The sequence below is a fragment of the Astyanax mexicanus genome, chromosome 2 (assembly GCF_023375975.1).
Source record: "Astyanax mexicanus isolate ESR-SI-001 chromosome 2, AstMex3_surface, whole genome shotgun sequence".
In the NCBI taxonomy this organism is placed as follows: domain Eukaryota; kingdom Metazoa; phylum Chordata; class Actinopteri; order Characiformes; family Acestrorhamphidae; genus Astyanax; species Astyanax mexicanus.
The window spans coordinates 12,486,922-12,507,898 of record NC_064409.1 but is presented as its reverse complement, the minus strand read 5'-3'; the positions used below and the strand labels follow the sequence as shown (position 1 = coordinate 12,507,898).

Sequence of the window (20,977 nt, the reverse complement as noted above, 5' to 3'; positions counted from 1 at the left end):
GCTGTAAACATTCTCACAATGACACTGATGTTCTGAAAACATTACAATAACCTAATAAAAGTTATTCTAAGGTTAGCACAGTTCTCACAGTAACACTGATACAACTCCAAAAACACAATTGTTGATAGTTGGGTACTATTTAAATTCCTCTCTCTTCCTATCTGTTAATAATTGTGTACACGCTTCTGACTGCTGCCTCCTTTTCTTGTAGACCTTCAGTACTAGAGCTGTCTATTCCCCTTAATGCTCTGCTTAAAGGTCTTAGATGTTCTGCTGCGGAAAATATGATTTACTGTCGCCCTCTGGAGGCTTGCTCATGGAATTGCAAACCAACAATGTTAATACTCTCAGTCATAGAACTGGTCACACAACAATCATAGAACATTTAACTGGATACAACATAAATTATGTATAGTTTTAATGACTTCAATATAAAATTTACCAAGTAAAAAAATAATTAAAACGAAAAACAAAGTTTACCACCACTCACCAATGACATTCTAAAATTAGACTATGTCTTTTTTTAGACTTTAGAACAGCAGAGCATTTAGGTCAAGTTGGGTTTCTGAAATATCAGAATTTTATTTAATATACTGGATTTGTATCAAATATCAAATTTTAATCTTCCAGTTAAACTCGGTTACGTAAACAATATGAAAAGCACATTTACCTTCTCACTAACTTTATGTTTTTCTTCAATCAGGTGTCAGGAATAAACACATGACAACAGCAGGTGTGAAATGATGAGTTTATTGCTCAGCATAGGAACCTACAGGAGAAACTACGGCTTGAAGAAGAGCGTGTGTCAATAGGTGACAGTGATGGTGAAGGTCAGAGGAGCAGTGTGTTCCCCTGTTGCCCTGAGATTGAGACATCCATCAAGATGCAAAGAGATAACTTAGCCGAGCAAACAGAGGCCAAGCCCCACATATCTGTCTGCTGGCTACACTGAAATCTGATTATGTATCTGCAGATCAGACCTGGTTTACTCAACACGCTGCTGGCAGAGCTGAACAGAAAGGTGAGTGTGGCGGGGAGGTGTGGGCGGTTGAGTTTTGAGGCAGCCGAGTTATAAGCCTGTGCTTTGGTCAACTTTCAGGTCCTTGGCCACCAGCATGGCTGTGACTGAGTGCATTTCATTACGATGCTCCTTAAAAACCTTAACAGCCTCGTCACGGAATTTGGCAAAGTTGTATACGTCCCTGAAAATGAAAGCAGAAGAGAAGCAATTATGAGACTTAATACGAGCAAACTTCTGATCTCCCACAATTGCACAATGGTTTAAAGCACACTCGTAAAAAAGGGCCACTAAACCCCCTGATTTTTGCTGACTTTACTCTAGCTGGAGGGGTAGTTTGGGGGGGGGAATTGGGGGATGTATGGGTTTAGAGGCAGGGCAGGAGGGAAAACTGACTGGCTGAGCTGCAGCAGCAGTGTGCCTCTGCGCCTCAGCAGGTGGGTGGTATTATTGATAGACTGATCTGCATATTGTAATGTGTCTTGCGTACCAAAGTACACGGACACATCATCCACATCCCACAGTTAAACCTGGGAGGGTGCTGCAGAGGTGGAAATTTCCACAATAATTTTTGTAAGGTTAGGAAATGTTTATTAACATTTTAAGCAGGACTGGTATTTTTTTTGCTCACTGAGGAATGTAATTGGAAGGCCACATCCATAGTATAACAATTATATTATAAAGGAATATATCATCAATTCAGCGAAACACTGACGAAGGAAGGTGCCTGCCTGATGACCCCTGAGAAGAGCTTGCACTGAAGTTTGTGTTAGAGTTTGGATGAAGGGGATTGGTGTGGTCCTGCTCTTGTAATAATTTGTCTCATGAGTTTTTGTAGACGTCTGAGTACTTGGCAGTTGAGGCACGGACCATGAACATAGTTCGCTATGCTTCTGGATTCTTGTCGAGCCAGTATCAGATGGTAGTGGTTGCTGTGTTCTGCTCACGCAACTTATAATGTGATTTATTGTGTGTGATTGTGCTTAGGTAAGTGTGTTGTTGCCATAGTTAAAGGAAGTGAGCTTAGATTAAAGAGGGATTCTGTTTGTTCATAGGTTATTTTTTGGTAGGTCTGTTACTTGGCAGTTGAGGCAATGGACCATGAACATAGTGTTAGGCTGTGCTTCTGGATTCTTGTCGAGCCAGTATCAGATTGTGGTTTTGCTATTGTTGTTAGTTGAGTGAGTAGTAGATCCTGGCTGAGCCCTATGCATAACCCCAGCTGTTAGGTGCAGGATTTGTCAATTTCCTGTATTATATTACTTGGGGATTGGTCAGTTTCAAAATAAACATAGACAGACTCACAAACCTACTATTCAAAAACAATAGGAACATGACAGACACATGGAATCACCAGTTAGCTACAGTGAGAAAAAAATATATATATTTTTTTAAATAAATTGACCGACCAGTTCAGAAAAGAAATGCTTCAGAAAATTAGCTGAAATAAAATAATTTAACTCTAACTTTGAAAGTTAAGAAGCTTTTTGAGTAAAAAGTTTGGAGTTGATACTTCAACATCTACAGAAGTATTGTAAACCCTAGTACCTATACGTCTACCTGAGTAATGAATGTGAATACTATTGACAACCTGCAATATTTTAGTGCACATCTAACTATTGTAAATGTGTATGTAAATAAAAAAAGTGTACAGTTACAGTCTTGTGACTCATTGCTGTTCTGAAGGTAAAGTGAAAGTTATTAAGATAAGATATTTTCCTCATGACATTTGAAAAATATTTGTTTTATAAATGTGGATACTGCTTCCATCACAAAAAATCTTCAAACATCAACATTTTAGGAGATGGAAAATAACCTTCTTAACTTTCAATGGAAGTTATATTCCATGTAATTGTGGTGCATTTATATTGGTACAATTGCCATAAATGTTGACACACTTTAAAGAGCACATATCCATTTTTTATGTTTTTAACCTTTTCTGTATAAGAGACACTGCATTTGGGATGTTAGAAGCAGCATGCAAAAATGGCCATTGTACTTTGTGATTAAGAAATAATTTAATGGTAGTCAATGGTTACCTGAAGAGTGGACGCGTAAACTTCATCCTGCCTTGCTCTGTGGCCATCTTCAGAGCCAGGGGAACAGCATCCTCCCACTCGGATTTCACACACAGACGGAGCCACCTACACATTCACATCAGAGACACATACACATGCATAAATTCAAACAAAAAGAAAGCATCAGCTCTTAGCTTACAACCTTGAAATATCCAATAGAGAACCATTATTTCAGGTTAAACGGCCTCTTACAATACTTTTTTTATGGATGGTTAATTGGAAAAACAATAGTTATGTTGAGCCAATTTATACCACTGACATGATAAAATAATACTCTTTTTAAGAGCAATTACATTTTTCTTTTTAAAGAATTTTCAAACAGTTTTCTATCCTGTAAAACTAAAAAACATTGACCTTTACATTATTTGTCTTTTCTTCTTAAGAAAACCATAATAAGCAATATCGAGGTCAGCAAATATTGTTAAGGCCATGTCTGTGTAGTGTACAATAAGCCAATAGTTTACAAAGTTTCTAGCAGACCCACCACTGCCCACTAGGGGGAAGCAGCGCACAAACAAAAAAACATATATAACCACTATAAGGCACATTTAAAATCCTTTAATTTTCCCAAAAATAGTCAGTGCGCCTTTTGATCCAGCACAATTTATGTATGAATTCTACCAGTCAGGTTGTAAGAAGTAGTAAAGCCACTCCACTGAAGTACAGCATTATACAGGTGTTTCAGTGAAGTTTCACCAACACCGAGACTGGAGCCCCACCCACCCGGTAAATTAGAGATCTGTTGAATTAGAAGGGAAACATGGTGACACCCTGGATCCTTACTATTGCCACTTAAAATGTGCCTTATAATCCAGTGCGCCTTATGTATGAAAATGACCAGAAAAAAAAGAAGTTCATTGATAGTGTGCCTTATAATCCAGTGAGCCTTATAGTCTGAAAAATATGATACCTTAAATGTTTCTCCACATTTAAATAAAACAAACAAAAAGATAAATGTAACTAAAACTAATGGGCCATAAAACCGGTCCACTGTCTGCTCAGTTTACCTGCAGCGGATCTCAGAGTTGTTGATGCTGTTAAACTTGTAAACCTCCTGCATTCTCTTTACATGAGACGTGGGGAGAGGATCCTAAAAACAAATTTATAGAGAGAGGGAGGGAGAGAGAGAGAGAGAGACAACTGAGACAGGCCTTATAAACTTACATAAATGTAAATGAATGAAGAAATGATGTCAAACTGGTTTATAACTGCGTTTGTAGATTAGAGTAATAAGAAACCTTGAAAAGACATGTGTTACAGTGAGTGTACTATAATTAGCTTTGGTACAATATTTAGGTTTATTATGTTTGGTATAATTATATTACTGGTGTTAGTTAATGTATTGCTACCTGCAGCAGAAGTAGAGCCAGGAACTCAATAAGCTGATGAGAGGAGAGCTGCTTTATATCCGCCTCACTGAAGCCAGACAAATCTGCATCCTTAGCCTGCCATCAGACACGCAGACAGACACACAGACAGACAGTTTTTTAGTATCACAATGAACAATGTGTAATATTTTTTAGGTAATGGAAAGTCACATTTTACCTTTGTCCATCTCTGGGCAAGAGCATTGCAGGCATCTGCCAGGGTGGTGTCGTACCTGAGCAAGGACAGCAACAGCTCAGATATATAGGTGCACATAAGCTGATATGTATTCATACACATATGGTATCATACAAATATCATGTCCAGTAGATCCTAATATTTCATTAAGGTCACTCAAATCCAAAATGTCTCTCTAAAGTGGGAACTTGATAGGTTGGTTGGTTGGTTGGTTAGTTGAGTTTAACGCCACATCAGCTCGTCAGCTATTTCGTGGCAGGATAGGTATTGTTTATTCACAAGGTTCTATGATCTCGTCCTTAGATGAGGACTCGCAGGTTGGTAACAGTTAAAAAGGTCAGTACTTTGAGAACTTGATAGGAGGATGAAAAACCTTCTTAAATTCCTTTGATTCCAATAGAATTCATTGTAAAAAGATTCAGAGCCTTATTTTAGCCTTAATTTGTCAGTCACCAAAAACAGAAATTGTGTGTGGATGGGAAGCAAAACAGTCAGAAACTTGCAAATGGGGCCTGAGTGTACAGTATATTTGCCTTTTAAACCTAAAATCATTTAAAAATTTTAACATGCAGAATCTGTAACAAAATTATTACCAACGTCAACACGGTTTTAGTGCTCCTGAGATTGTGTGATAGGCATGATTTTGTCTCTGGTCATCCTACAAAGTCAGCACATTAATGCTCTTATTTAAGCTCTCTTTAGTGCTTACTGAGGTTTGAATGGGGGCATTCCTGGAGTGTACATCCATCCATTCCAGTCCACTTTATTCAGGATGTCCACCTGGCAGAAAAAACAGAATTACATTAGATTTAGTGTCATAGACTTTTTGTATCATAGCTCCTGGAAGCCTATGTACAGTCATTTACTCAAAACCTACTTAGGAAACACCACAATAATGAATCGAAGCTGAGAATCCATGTAGTTTTCCAGACAGTTCTCACCTTGTCTTTGAAGTAGGTGAAGAGGTAGTCCTTCCACTGCTCTGTGGTCACGCTGCTGTAGGCAAACATTTGGATGTAGGACTTCACAAAGCCCATAAACACCTCTGTTTGGGGCACAGAAGAGACACATAATGCATTTCTCACACAGGTTTGTAAACTGATTATATTAAAATGATTCCTATGCTGAGAACTCCTAGATATTACTGTGTGTGTGTGTTTGTGTGTGTGTACCTGGGCCTCCCATAAGCTCTTCCAAGTGATACAGCAGAGCGAATCCCTTCTCATACGGCACACAGGAGAAGCACTCATCGGGATTAACTCCTTCCAGGTTCACCACCAGATTGGTTGCGGCATTATTGGCCCCGAATTGGTGCACCTATAAAGACATAATCATGTGGTGAGAACATGATCTGACCTCAACCCGAACCATCTTTGATGTGTACTTGAAATGTTTGCAGGTGTATTTTAAGCTGGTATATTATCCAGATAATTACTACAACTATAAACAAATGCCACCTCTGCCATCGCACAGAAATCTGCACTAATCCAGAACCTAGGATCTTCTTCCTGTATATACTTTCTTGTTTCTTGTTGCCCCAGACAGATCTGTGTTGGGTTTTGTAAAAGGCAATTGGCACTAATATGATTCTTAGATGGTCAAGCCAACATCATACCTCACACACTCACACTCTCTCTCACACTCTCTCTCACACTCTCTCTCACACTCTCTCTCACACTCTCTCTCACACTCTCTCTCACACTCTCTCTCACACTCTCTCTCACACTCTCTCTCACACTCAATGAAAAAACGTTATTTCAGGGAAATTTGGAGAGTGATATTGTATTATATTACATTACTAATGGTCTACTCATCAAGACATGTTGACACTCTTTCAGGGACAGTTTGTGGGTTCAAATTATGTAGTAAACTATAAATCATCAAAAATGAAGATACTTGGACGCAGACATTATACACCTAACAATAAGAACCAATATCAGCAATATTATTTTCAGCATGCATTAATCAAATGTGCTTTACAGAAATATGTTTATGGGTGTGTGTGTGTGTGTGTGTGTGTGTCTCTTACAGCCTCCTGCAGCTCCTTCAATCCTCCAATAGCTTTAAACTGCCTGAACTGTTCACCCTCCATAGCTCTGCCAATCATTCTCTCCAGATATACTGTATGTCCCTCATTCAACCTAAGAACAAACAGAGGAAAATAATATAAAAAGAAGGCTTTTTAGGAGCATTATGTTATGTTACTGTGCATTTACATATCTGCCCGTTTTAATAGTTCATCTTGGAAATTGGTGTTAATGAAGTGTCTGGATGGTTTATTAACACGAAATATGGACAATAAAAAAAAAGACTTACCAGAAATGCTCCCAGGTTTTGTTCGTCACAAGATTTCCAGTCCAACTGTGGGAAATCTCATGAGCAATCACCTAAAACCAAACAGTAGAACATACTGATTTACCCAAGCTCAAAGAAACAAGAACAGGTTCTCCGCATGTTCACGGATATTTAACCAACAGTTCTTATATTTCCAATAATGCAATATTAATTTATTTAATTAAATAGATTTTATGGGTCAGAACACCTATATACTTACATTAGACAAGGAACGGTCTCCAGCCTGATAGTGAAAATGAGAACAAAAACACTCAATTAGAACAAAAATTAAAGAACAAGCAAAACGAGAGAGACAAGAATTTTCTGAAAACAAAGAGAAATCTGAAGATAAAAAAAATTCAATTCTTGGCTGAAATCAAATAATCAATAACAAAACAATATGAAACATTTTGCCAAACACTTTTTTATATTTTTCCACTTTTTCCATTATTAAATTACTTAAATGTATTTCAATTCTAAAACTTTTTCAACAATTTAAAATTCTTTTTTAAGAATTAAACTTTTAAGAATAAAAATATTTCATCAGAAAAACAATAAAGCACCATTGTATTAAGCATAAGTTACTCTGCCTTTTTACTTATTGGACCAAACACTGAAGGTCCATTGTCTCAACAATTCCAGTTTCCATACTTTAAGTGCATCCCGACTCTTTATGGTCAATTTCTGAAAAGGGTATTCCTGAAAATGTGTTTCAGTGAGGCATATAAAGCACCTGGACTATTGCAGGTACTGACCAGCAGTGTGGGTGTGACGAAGGTCAAGCAGGGGTTCTCCATCCCACCATACGGGAAAGACGGAGGCAGCACCAGCAGGTCATACTGCCCCCACACATACGGTCCTGCCAGACTCTCAGCCGTCTTCAACATAGTCTCAGTCTGACAGAAAGAGAGAGATTGAGATAGAGAGAGAGAGAGAGAGAGAGACACAACTCATCAGATTATCAATCATGAGTCACACAGGCTGATAAAAAAATAACAGTAATATCAATTAAACGTATAATCTGCGATAGTCTATTTCTGCAGCCTCTGGTGATAGAAAGTAAATAATACACATTGGTTTCATTTTACTGGATTTATTCTGCTATTGGGGAGTTTTAAAGGCATGAGTATATTTACTTTCTGTGTGCTGTCATGTTTTATCACTCTTTACTGCTCTATAAATGTGGGAGAGTGGTTTATAAAATGTGGTCATTTATGCTGTGATTTAAATGAATAAAAAAAACAATGGCTAGCACTATAACTCATAATTTTGCAATACTATATCAAATTTCATATGTACAGATTGGTGTCAGATAGTAGTTCATTTAGTGTTGTGTTTGAACGTGACAGCTAGATAGCATTGCTGTTAGATCCCACTGTTCCGTTTGAATAAAAGAAAAATTTTCTTTTACTCTGATTTTATAAATATTATAAGAATGTGTTTTTCTAAACTCTGATTTAAACAATTTCAATACATTGCCTTGCTTACAGTATCACAGTATTTCATGGTATATGAAATCGTAACCCCTGCATTGTGATATGCATCATGTCGCTAGTTTATTGCCAACACACAGACCTATTTAACTCAGCTAGTTCTGAAATTCTAATTCTAAATCTAGTCTGGGGGAGCTGGACCCTTGCCCCCCAGAACTGGAAGTGATAAGGAGAGGAAAAAAAAAAAGTCTCAATTACCTCTGTGAACTCAAACGCACCCTGGTCCACATGCTCTTTCTCTGACCACACCCTGGACCTGGGCCCAATCTCCCTGCACGACACAGAGCACACAACTGATACACAAACTGATGACAGCAGCAAAACGATATTTACTCCACGAAGACATCAACAGCAAAGTTCTTCAATAATTCATTTGAGAGTATAATATAAAAAACTAGACACCAGTAGTCATATTGGATGTTTTATTCACTGTTAAATTTATTCAGTCAAAATGGTAAAAATCACATGATCATGATGCACCATTTTTATTTAAATAATTTGACCTGCGGACAAAATGCAGGATACAATAACATACTTATATATTTAATTTAATTAAAAATGTACTTTACTCCATCTAATTAACATAACTAATTATATAACATATACACATTTGAAACATACACAGTTCAATATTTAATAATGATATCTGCAATATGCTCAGAAAATGTATTGCTATACCCAGCCCTACTACATGAACCAGTATATATAATTATATATACTGGTTCATGTATATAATTTATATAATTTATTTATATATATTTTTTTTTTTACTTTGATTAGAAAAAAAATTCTTTTGTGTTATACTGATGAAATTTGCTATTCTTTTATTGTTATAATTATTATTTGTTATAATATTTAATTATAATATTACTAAGGTAGAGGCTTTATATGTGCCCATATGAGATTTTTGCCTCTATCCACACTGTTTGTTATGCTATTTACTTTTTAAGTGAGTTTTTTTTATATTGATCAAACATACAATTCTAAATCCTAATCTGAGGTTTTTGGGCTCTCTAATGACTTTAGACATGCCTGTGCTGTTAAATGACATCAGTAAAAGCACCATTTAGCCTTTATATTGCCTGGAAGAATGATAATTGGCAGCTATGCATTACAAAATGAACATGCTTTGTTAAAATGTGTAATGAGTTTGGCAAAGGATTCACTTACTACTTTGTTTTCCATTACTTCTTTTTTACATATTTGCTAATTATGCTGTGAAGCTGTGCTTTCAACCATATTTATTGAATGTAGGTTACGCCAAAACAAGAACTGGGTAACATGGATCAACCATTCCTCTCTTTTGTGAGGCATTAATTATTTTCACTTTTTTAAAAATATCTTTTAAGCGCCTTCATGAATAAGTGAATACAGGTCTAAAAGAGTGCATTAGTTTTTCCTTTAATCATATTTACAATAAATAAACGAATGAAGACAGACTCTATGTGGACAGACAAAGTGTACACTGTAAAAGCCTACGATTACATAACCTAAATACTATAGAAATTTGAAATTACTTAAGTTGAAGCCAAACCACAAAAATGAAGAGATGTACACTCAGATCATTTCTGCAAGATCATGTTTTAATTCAGCTGTTAATATGATGAAAAATGCTGACCTTCAGAGTATGGCTTATGTACAGACAGTGCAATCTTAATGAGTAAAACTCACACCTTTACCATGGCTCTGTTTGTGAAAGATAATCACAGCTAGTTTTCTTAGCAGAAGCAATTATACAAGCACTCAACATAATATACCACATGTGAAGGAATTTGGCAGAGGCAGAGCTTCTGAAGGGAGGGGTGTGTTCGCTTTACTGTTCAAATATTAAGTCATTCTCTATAATCATATATAGCACCTTTAACTCATAGGGGTTTTAAGTTAGATGAGCTTAGCGGTGTTTTCTGTTAGTCATACAAGAACCAAACTAACTTTTAAATGTGGTCTGAAAAGAACTGTTTGCAAGTTTGGAAAGCGATTTGACTGTGGTGTAATTAAAAGGACGTATTCTTAAATACAAAACAGACTGGTGAGTTTGGTTTCAGTGTGAGAGCTTGCAAAAGAACATGAGACAGAACATGAGAGATGAGATAGGTAATTATCACGCACCCACTCAAAAAAAAATAAATCAAGAAGTACCTGCTTTCTAAAGCTCCCACCACAAGTGCAATCAGATAGGAAGGCATGGGCACCTGAGGAAACACATAAACATCAAACATTTAAGATTTTGCACAAGCTGTGCATTTCCAAACTGCTAGTTTATCTTCTCAAACCAAACCCCAGATGCATTCTGAAAAAATGTTCCCTGATAAAAATCTACAGCAGCAGAAAGCCCCAGACACATTTAGGCGATAGTTCTGAGCTATCTGATCAGACATTAAAAACTTATCTGATACAGACCCAACAATGCAAAGCATTTTTACAAACTGGATGCAAAGAAAAAAACATTTAGTTCATGTCTTTCTAACAGTTTTGTACTGTTAATTATTACGAGCATTAGGATCATCTTGTTGTTAGAATATGTTTTTAGAATTTACGATGCAACATTACATCATTTACAAACCTTAGATAGGTTTCAATTTACAATGCTAAAACCCAGACACAATTCTTTATTATTCATTCATTATTCATTAAAAACATGACTATGCATTACAAAATGAACATGCTTTGTTAAAATGTGTAATGAGTTTGGCAAAGGATTCACTTTCTACTTTGTTTTCCATTACTTCTTTTTTACATATTTGCTAATTATGCTGTGAATCTGTGCTTTCAACCATATTTATTGAATGTAGGTTACGCCAAAACAAGAACTGGGTAACATGGATCAACCATTCCTCTCTTTTGTGAGGCATTAATTATTTTCACTTTTTTTTAAATATCTTTTAAGCGCCTTCATGAATAAGTGAATACAGGTCTAAAAGAGTGCATTAGTTTTAGTTTTTTTTAGTTGCTAGTTTATCTTCTCAAACCAAACCCCAGATGCATTCTGAAAAAATGTTCCCTGATAAAAATCTACAGCAGCAGAAAGCCCCAGACACATTTAGGCGATAGTTCTGAGCTATCTGATCAGACATTAAAAACTTATCTGATACAGACCCAACAATGCAAAGCATTTTTACAAACTGGATGCAAAGAAAAAAACATTTAGTTCATGTCTTTCTAACAGTTTTGTACTGTTAATTATTACGAGCATTAGGATCATCTTGTTATTAGAATATGTTTTTAGAATTTACGATGCAACATTACATCATTTACAAACCTTAGATAGGTTTCAATTTACAATGCTAAAACCCAGACACAATTTTTTATTATTCATTCATCATTCATTAAAAACATGACTGCACAAAATGCAGCACTTAAAATACTTATAGTGCCTGCGATCCCATCAACAATTTCATTATGCACAATTGTAAAAACAAACAAACAAAAAACTGAGTGAAATACATTCACTACAGTTTTTTGAAGAAACTTTAGATGACATAAGCTACCATGGTTAATAAAGGCATTAAAACATGCAAAAAAGGAAATATCTGACTCAGGGAGTACAAATGCATCAGTTCTAGAAGAGCAATGTACAATAATTTATAGATCAAATTTGGCATTTTATAATGTCTAAAGCCACCTTTAAAAAGCATAACTAGATCAACCATAAGGGCCAGCTCCCAGTCACATCTTACCCATACCAACTGATGAGAAAATCTATTTAAAATGATATATATGAAATATATTGCCTGATATCAGTAGCATCCCTAAACCAGAAAATACAGACGACTCTCTGATTAACACAGAAATCTAACTAACCTGTCTGCAATAATAACAGCTACTTATTTGTACTAGAAGTGCAACTCTTGTGCACTAAAAAAGCTGTTACAAAAACCCTGAACAGTTTTTTTGCATTTAAGCTACAAAAACAAACAAACAAATACAATTTTTGCCATAATTTTAATGGATCAAAAGGAATTCTTCAAAATTACTGTTCTAAAAACTTTCCACTTTTTTGAATTGTTGATTTGTTGACTACATCATCAAAATACTGTGCTTACATCTGATAATAAAAACAAGCTATATGAGAACAAGCTTAAAATCAGCATTGTGCTTATATTCCTCCTTGAATGGTTTAACTGCACTCAACTGATCAGTATTTCAGCTTTGAGTTAATGGGCCCTTTTACCTTTTTCTTTCTGCTGAAAACCATTTTGTTTCTCCACAGACTCTGACTGGCAGCTTCAGATGTTGCAGGTTGTCATCATCATCCAAAACGATGCATGCATATATTATATTTGAAAGTTTGCATATATAATATTTGAATAATTGCACTCATAGCTATCCTGATTAACGCCTACAGCAATTAAAGATGCAGAAGGTTGCTTTGCATGTTTATAAATGACAGAGAGAGAAAGAGCATGCCAGAGAAAAAAAGGGAGTGAGATCCAACCGGCTGTCTGAAGCGGTAGATGACCCTGCTGCTGTCCGTGGGGTCCGCTTCTTGTCCATCTCGAACTGCGCTCATCACAGCTATCAGCTCTTTGGGAACGGACACCTAACACACACAAAACACATACACACGTGCTCACATACATAAACACACAGGCTGAACTAGTAACAAGCTGTGTCTCAGTCTAAGCTAATGTTAACTTGTTCTTAACCCTTTTTGCCTAAAGCAAAATAAAGCCTGATTCTGAGCTGCAGACGTGTGCATGTGTGTTTGTGTAAGAAGGTTTGGTACCTGGGCATAGTAGGTGTGTTTCACTGACGGGGTGTCCTGGCAAGGCACCATCGTCCTGCAGTGAGTGGCCTGTTTGAAAAGAAGAATAATAGTTACATACTTATTCAGCTTAAAATTCAACCATATTTATATATATATGAATATTATGTAAAATAAGCACTGCACAACCAGTAGTGTGACCAAAACAGCACTTTTCTTGAATTTAAAGACATCTGTAATAAGCTAGAGACCTACAAAAACACTCATCAGAAACTGTGATCGGTCAGGATCCCCACATCAAAAAGATAAGTCAACAGGCTCTTATGTTAAAAACGTTGAAGACCATGAGATCATTTATCTCTTAATCGTTACTAAACCACAAATGTCATTTGACATGACTGCTCTGAAATTCTAGTAATACCCCAAATATTAAATAGTAAATCATGAATTACAAAATAAAATCAAACAAAATTACAGTCAACATGCATTCTGTTTCCTACTACAGCCTGACATTCAGAAAAACATCAAAACATCCAGCAGTCTGTACCAAGCAACTGTTTGATAAATTATTTAAACACCTTTGGTCAATTAGTTCCCTTAATCCTGCTGGATTTAGCAGACAGGGCTCTGTACAGAGAACAGATCTTTAGAATGAACACTGTAAAATATTCATTCAAATATTTGCTTTTCTTTTTGCCAATGTGAACACTGTAAAAGTAAAAGGTATCGATTTGAATAAACTTTCTATATTTTAGAGACTTTATGCTGCTGTTTTTTTTTTTTTACCCATTGGGCGCTTTTATGTGGTGGAGTAAGGTAATTATGCTAAAAAAAATGCTAAATTGTTATTTAACATGCAATCAAGTCCAATTTGGCAACCATAGGTATTCATTTACATGCACATGTTCTACTAATAAATCTTCTGTTTAGGAAGTGTTCGTGAATCTGGCGGAAGACTTTTAGCAAGGTCCGTTAGTCTGGAAGTTTGATCATGTTTTTAGGGAGGTTTCAAGAATAAGGCTCAATGTACCAAATCTACCTATCTACATATCTACCTAGGAAAACATATCTGTGTTTAAACCACATTGTGTGTGGGTGTGTTCAGTCTACTTATGTAATTAGTGTGGTATGGCATGTTAATACCAGAGTGAAATCAACAGCTTTTAGCTTCTGTATGGTTTTAATGTTTGAAATTTTAGTACAGTACTGAATAAAATAGGACAAATTCAATAGTATTTTATATGAATAATTGTGTTTTGTTTTGTTTTGTATAACTATACAATGTTAATAGTTTGTTACGGCGTTTTTTTTCCACATTGCCGGCATCAATTCTATGTTACATGTGTATGTGCACAATTGGCTCTGCTGGACTTAGCCAATCACATTGCAGAGTAGAAACTCACTGTAGTATAATATCATTTTATTTAAAAAGGTAATAACATTAATTGTCAAATAGACATCAAAAATGCATCAAAAATACTGATATTTTTCTTTAGGGAAATCAAAAATTCGTAGCTGATCAGAGTTCAAAGATGCTATACAGTACACAAATAATTCTATAGACATCCAGTAACAGTATTAATAACATATCAGTCGTGACACTTTAAGCTTGCTATTGTTATCCAAGTAGTCAGCTTGCAGTTCTCAATATCAGTGTCCTAATATCAGAATTCAAGCATCAGCAAAACTCCCCCACCACACACATGCACAGACACGTGCATATCATACCCCTATCATATCATATATACCGCTGAACGTGATAAAACATTTGAAACAGATAATACAGCAGAGATAAATGTGGTTTTGAATGATATGCTGTTGATATGACTTAATGCTCAATAGGGAACATCTGGAAATGCAGTTTTTGCATTTTGCAGCAGAACGATAAGAACCACAAGAACATTTCAACAGAAACATTCTTGCTTCAGCTCGACAGCTACCGTTAAGCTGCGGTTGGGGAAGTTTTTACAGAGCGGATATTACCAAAATTGTATTGGCTTAGTGACAATAAGTTGTTTAAAAACATCTAAAACTCACATAAGAGGTATTAAACAAAACAGTAGGCATCATTCACCAATATCTTTCAAAAAAAATCCTAAATTTGTTTATGAGAAAAAAAACACATCAGGTGCATCAGATTCATGATGTGCTTTTTAAACTTTTCACAACTCTTTTATAACTTTTATAATGATGATGGATCCCACTGTTCTCATACACTGAACAAATCTCAAATAGAAAAACATTAATAAACTGATAAATGTCAATCATGTGAATCTTTGAACAAAGACTTTTTTTGCTGGATAAATTCTGACTAAACTATTCGTTGGCCACCAAAGCATATTGTTAATAAACCAAAATGCTAACAGGGAGAATGACACTGATATATGCCTATGTCATGGGTCTAATATGCTGTCTCATGAACCTTTGTCATGCTCCACTGACCACTCACAAGACATCACCTCACAGCCTACACAGCTGTGAGCATTCTCAAGCCGTTTCCTGAGTTAACAAAGCTATTCCATTACTTTTAATATGTCAGTCTCTTGCTATTATTCACCCTCTGAGATCCACAAATTCATAGACTTATCAGACTTGATGTTTCTAGATGTATCTATTGACTCATCTAATGACTCTAACCCCGTAGCCCTGTGTAACTGTTCGATTTGTGTGTCTATCATCTGTCTCTCTCTTATCTGTGATTGGTGGCTTCATGCATTCATCTATTAATCTATTAGAAATCAATAAGGAATTATTTAATTGTATAACTATGAACTTTAAATGCTTCCTCTGCAAGTTAAAGAATCAGGGGCACAATGGAAACCTCAAACCTCTTTATTGCACCCTCATTTACTACAGATTTGAGTCAAGTGTGATCTTGAGATAAAAAAAAAAAACATTTGAACCACATTTCTGCTCTCTAAAAACAATAATGCAATAATTTTATCACTGTTATTTACATTTAGTCTTCATTTTAAAAGCAATAAACACTCACAATGTACACACAGTTTCATACCATACCCAGAGATACTCTACCTGACACTGGCTGAAAAGATAGGGGTGTTTTTTCCCAGCGGTCTGTGCAGGAGACAGCCACTGCAGTGCTGAGGCACTCGGAGACGTCTCATACTCGACCTCCACAATCACATGCTGACCACTGAACACAGAAAAATCACAAACCTAATATATCTCATGCACTTTAGATGATTTTTAGCATCAGTACAGTTTGTTTATTTTGAGGTGAAACACACCCATACACTTTGACCTACCCAAACCTGTTCCGCTGAATAACCAAAAGAATGTACAACATGTCCATACGTTTATGTTTACCGGCTCCAGAGAGTCTATTTCTATTGGCTAGATAAGATGGGTGTGAATACACGAATACATTCATTAGAAGGGATGACCACAATGATTCAGACATCTTATCATATGTTGCTTTCTGCAGACTTTTGATCCAACCATCTGAAAATATTATCACAATATATCAGGGTATTTTTGCAAATAATCCCATTAAGTTAGTTAATTATTTTTACAGAAAATCTTTATTTTATTATATACTTTTTTTAGTATTAATATTTCCCTTTGCCTTGCTCTCTTTAAATGCCTATTTAATTGCCAAGTGGCCAGGTACACGGTTTTCCTGCCAATTTGGGCTTGTTTTATTGGTCATGGTTGAAAAATCAAAGAATGCTGTGTGTTTTTATTTTGGGATGCTTCTATATTTATCGAGGCTACCAAAAAGCCTTTATTGCAAACCATTCAAAATGAAAATATACTGTGTTGTGAACGTTTTCTAGTCCAAGTTGTTGATTATGTCGATTCATTGTTGCAGCTCTATTAAATAGCATAACAGTTTCAAACAAACCTTTGTCTATTGTGCAAACAAAACTAATTTACCAAGACTCTGATGTTATAAAATAAATAACCATAAAAAGTAATGTAATGCAAAAATAATATATATATATATATATATATATATATATATATATATATATACCTACCATAGTACTAAACTGCAAAATTTAAGTGCACATTCAAACCTAAACAATTATACAAAAATACCCTTAAAAATGTTGGATACTGTTGGATTATTTTTAACATGACTGCAAAATAAAATCTGCAACACTGCTGTATCTAATCCTCTCATACTGACACTACAGTACTCTATGCTCAGAATGGTCTACCACCCAAATAATACAGTCAGCCGTGGTTCCACTTCAATGGGTATGCTAGCGTGTAGCTGATTCTTCAGCTCTGTACGTGAACCTAATAAATTTGCCAAAGTGTGTCAGTACAAAGTACCTAGCTGTACCTAATAAAAATACACAAGCTACAGCTCTCTGCAGCAGATTGCATTAATGATATGAAGAGCGCATAATTACCGTGAGAGCTCAAAGGGCAGGGTGATCTCCAGAGGACTGCCTTTAAAACCATGCTGGGCTCCCAGTTCAAACTTAGCAGCCTGACCATTGGCTGACACCTTAAAGATCTTCAAGTCCTTGGTATCAAGGGTCTACAGGAAAGAGTGAGAGTTATTAGAGTGATACAAAATCAAGCAATATCAGATATGGAGCTATGATGCAACTTTACTTTAGAACTTTGGACTTTTCAAAGTACAAAACTGAAGGCCTCTGGAAATAAATTACAATAAAGTACTATGTAGAAGACCTGTCTGATTACTGCAGCAGAATCTGAATAGTGGATATGTGCTCTTCCTGTGTTCCTCAATAAGCACACACACAACTAAGTCTGTCCCGATAATTTGGCTATAGGCTATTGATTTATCGTACAATACAGCTCTGGAAAAAAATAAGAGACAACCGAAAAATTGAGTTTTTTTTTTTTTTTACCAAATTGAAAACCTCTGGAATATAACCAAGAGAAAGATGGATGGTCACAAGACATCAAACCAAACTAAACTGCGTGAATTTTTGCACCAGGAGTGGCAAAAAGTTATCCAAAAGCAGTGTGTAAGACTGGTGGAGGAGAACATGCCAAGATGCATGAAAACTGTGATTAAAAAATCAAATATTGATTTCGGAACTTTTAAAACCACTGTGGATTACCCTATTACCCTATTTAGATTAAGACAAGGTCAAAGAAAAGCAATTTAATGTAAAAAAAAAAAAAAAAAGTGAACCACAGGTCTTTATGAGCCAACACCTGAAGACAAAGTCCATGATAGAACTTCCCAGCAAATAAACTACTGCTAAAATATTTTTCTGATTTACAGTTCCAGCACCAAGGATTGCTTAGTGTATAGTCGCCGATATGCATTTGACAAGTATAATCACACCATTAAGATACAAAACATGTTATAACGCAATGCATTATACAACAGTTTATTCTACTTTTCTGTGGAGAACCAGATCATCTGCTTCACAGCTTAATGTCGGAGGCTTTTTAGCTTTTAAACCTAACCCACACCCAACATTAGCCATGGTGTTGCCAATATATAGACATAATTATCTGCTCCAGAGAGTCCTATTCTACTGGCAGTACTTCTCTATAGGGACTAGACAAGCTGTGTGTTGCAGAACTGTGTCGGCACTGGGTGTAACTTAAAGTAACTGTAGCTGAACACATTTGTTATAAGAGGTGTCCACAAACCTTTAGACATATAGTAAACGTAATCTGATCAAAGAACATGTACAACAGCAATAGAGCAGCTATAACTGTGTTGTAGATATTGTAATTTCTAGAACCCTGGTAAAAAAATTATGTTTTAAATGTTATCTTTTTTTTTTGTTGTTGTTGTTATTTCTGCATGAATTAAAAGATTTTTTTTATAATTTTCCGCCAGACAGAAAGCTGTAATACTAAATACAAGCTTGCTAACATTAAATTGAGGGGAGCTTAATTTTACTTTAGGGCAGGTTTAATAAAAGGTTAAAATATTCTGTATTGCAGCCAAACTGTAAAACCTGCAAAACTTTTTTCTTGTGTTTTCATGATAACTACTCGTAAAAACGAACAACAGAAAGCCAAACATACTTTTATCTCAAAATGATGAGAATTTTTTTTTAATAAAACTTCTTCTGTTACTGTATATATATATATATATATAACAAGATCACTAGCAATTTAGAATTAGCTGGACTTTCTGGATCAGAAAACAGAACATTTTTCAATTAAATACAGTAAAGGAAAAAAATTATTCCCATTTATTTGATACATGTTCTAGTTTTTTTCAATTTTAGACCCTCACACTCTGAATTTCAGGAAAAATATAATTTTTTTATTCTAATTCTTCGTGAAATTCAGACTGCGGAGGGCAGAAACTAAACACTAGACTTAGTTAGGTCAAGTAGACAAAACATAATTTTGAATTTAGCCTTATTTGGTCAGACAATTGAAGTTATAAAAAATAAAGGTTTTACTGGCCTTTCTGGACTCTGACTCTGATTATGAAACATTAGTGAAGTGAAACTGCTGTATATGGAAGCAACCTTTTAGCAATAGTTAATTTCTGCAAAGTCAGCCAAGTGAAGAAATTTACAACATGCAACTTAATCAAGAATTCTCCAGTTAGTCTAAATAATTTAGCTAGCTACAAAACTATCAGCCTTTACTGTATCTGTAATATAGTTAACCCAGCGTTAAGGCAGTATTGCATTAAAGCAGTATTGACTGACCTGGGCTCAGACTGATTCTCAGATTAACGTTACACATAACTCAGATTAACCAGCTACACTAAAATCAGGAGTTACATCGGATATCTGATTATAAACATAAAACCACATAACGTTAACAGTAGCTAGATACCTAGTTGCACCCACACAGCCCCTACACAGATTCAGCTGGGTAAAGCCGGCTAGCTAACACAGACCTGCACAGTCCACCCTGAGAGAGAGAGAGAGAGAGAGTTTAACAGTAGCAGCAGTAACGTTAGTTATATTACCAGAGAGCTGAATTTATCCTCCAGCACCTCCACAGTCAGAGCCACCCTCCCCCTCAGCACCCGGCTGGAGAAGTCCGCCTGCAGGCTGAGGTTCAGGTGGCGGGTGAGGCACTTGGAGAAGGAGGAGAAGGAGCAGTGGTCTGTCACTGGAGCCATGATCGTTAAGCAGTGCACGGCTAGCTCTGATGCTGCATTTTAACCGAGTCACTCGTCCATGTGACAGAACCGGGCCGCGCTGAATCATGGGAGCTGTAGTATGTACCCCCTTACCTTCTTTTCCTCTACAGCGCTGCAATACTCTGCACCGTCTCCTTCTGTCCAAACCTCACCATTACAGCAGAAAATATAAATCTCAAGATTAAGAGATTTATGCGGCCTTTACTAGTTATATTCTCGAGAATGTGATATTCTTAAAACTTTAATATCATCTATTCACTAAATCATCTATAACTAAAAAAATATTAAATTAAAGGTAAATTGATAGATTGTTGGATATTTCCATCCAGATTAATTTACCCCTGACGCTAATTAGAAAAAAACCATATAGTGGTATTTATTTTCTTCACCAAAAAAAAAACGTTTTTATTTCTTTGATTTGTATTTATTTCTTATTTATTTGTTATTCTTATGTTTTAATATGTTGATTTTTATGTTCTTAAATCATTATTATTCACTGTATCATTACTTATTATTTTTATTATTTTATTTTACTTTTATTATTATTATTATTTTCTTTCTTTTATACATTATTTACTTTTATGTGTCAATTTGTATGGTCATTTTTTATATTTTTTTTATTTTATATATTTTATATATTTTATATATTTTATATATTTTATTCATCTATTTTTAATGTTTTTAATTTTTTTTCATTTGTATTTCTTT

The 20,977-nt window shown here is 35.5% G+C and overlaps 1 protein-coding gene across 1 annotated transcript; it reads right to left on the bottom strand.

Annotated features, from left to right (window-relative positions):
- Positions 1–734: 734 nt before the first annotated feature.
- On the bottom strand, positions 735–20,295 carry lta4h (leukotriene A4 hydrolase). Its single transcript, XM_049473356.1, has 19 exons — positions 20,093–20,295; positions 17,574–17,704; positions 16,225–16,345; positions 13,213–13,281; positions 12,922–13,026; positions 10,626–10,678; positions 8,685–8,757; positions 7,749–7,889; positions 7,214–7,237; positions 6,976–7,046; positions 6,689–6,800; positions 5,832–5,976; positions 5,601–5,704; positions 5,369–5,439; positions 4,642–4,696; positions 4,446–4,541; positions 4,104–4,186; positions 3,058–3,162; positions 735–1,202 (listed from the first exon to the last, which is right to left on the bottom strand). Exons 1-19 carry the CDS (start codon positions 20,246–20,248, stop codon positions 1,070–1,072), a joined length of 1,848 nt encoding a protein of 615 aa, XP_049329313.1. The 5' UTR covers positions 20,249–20,295; the 3' UTR covers positions 735–1,069.
- Between the last annotated feature and the right edge of the window lie 682 nt (positions 20,296–20,977).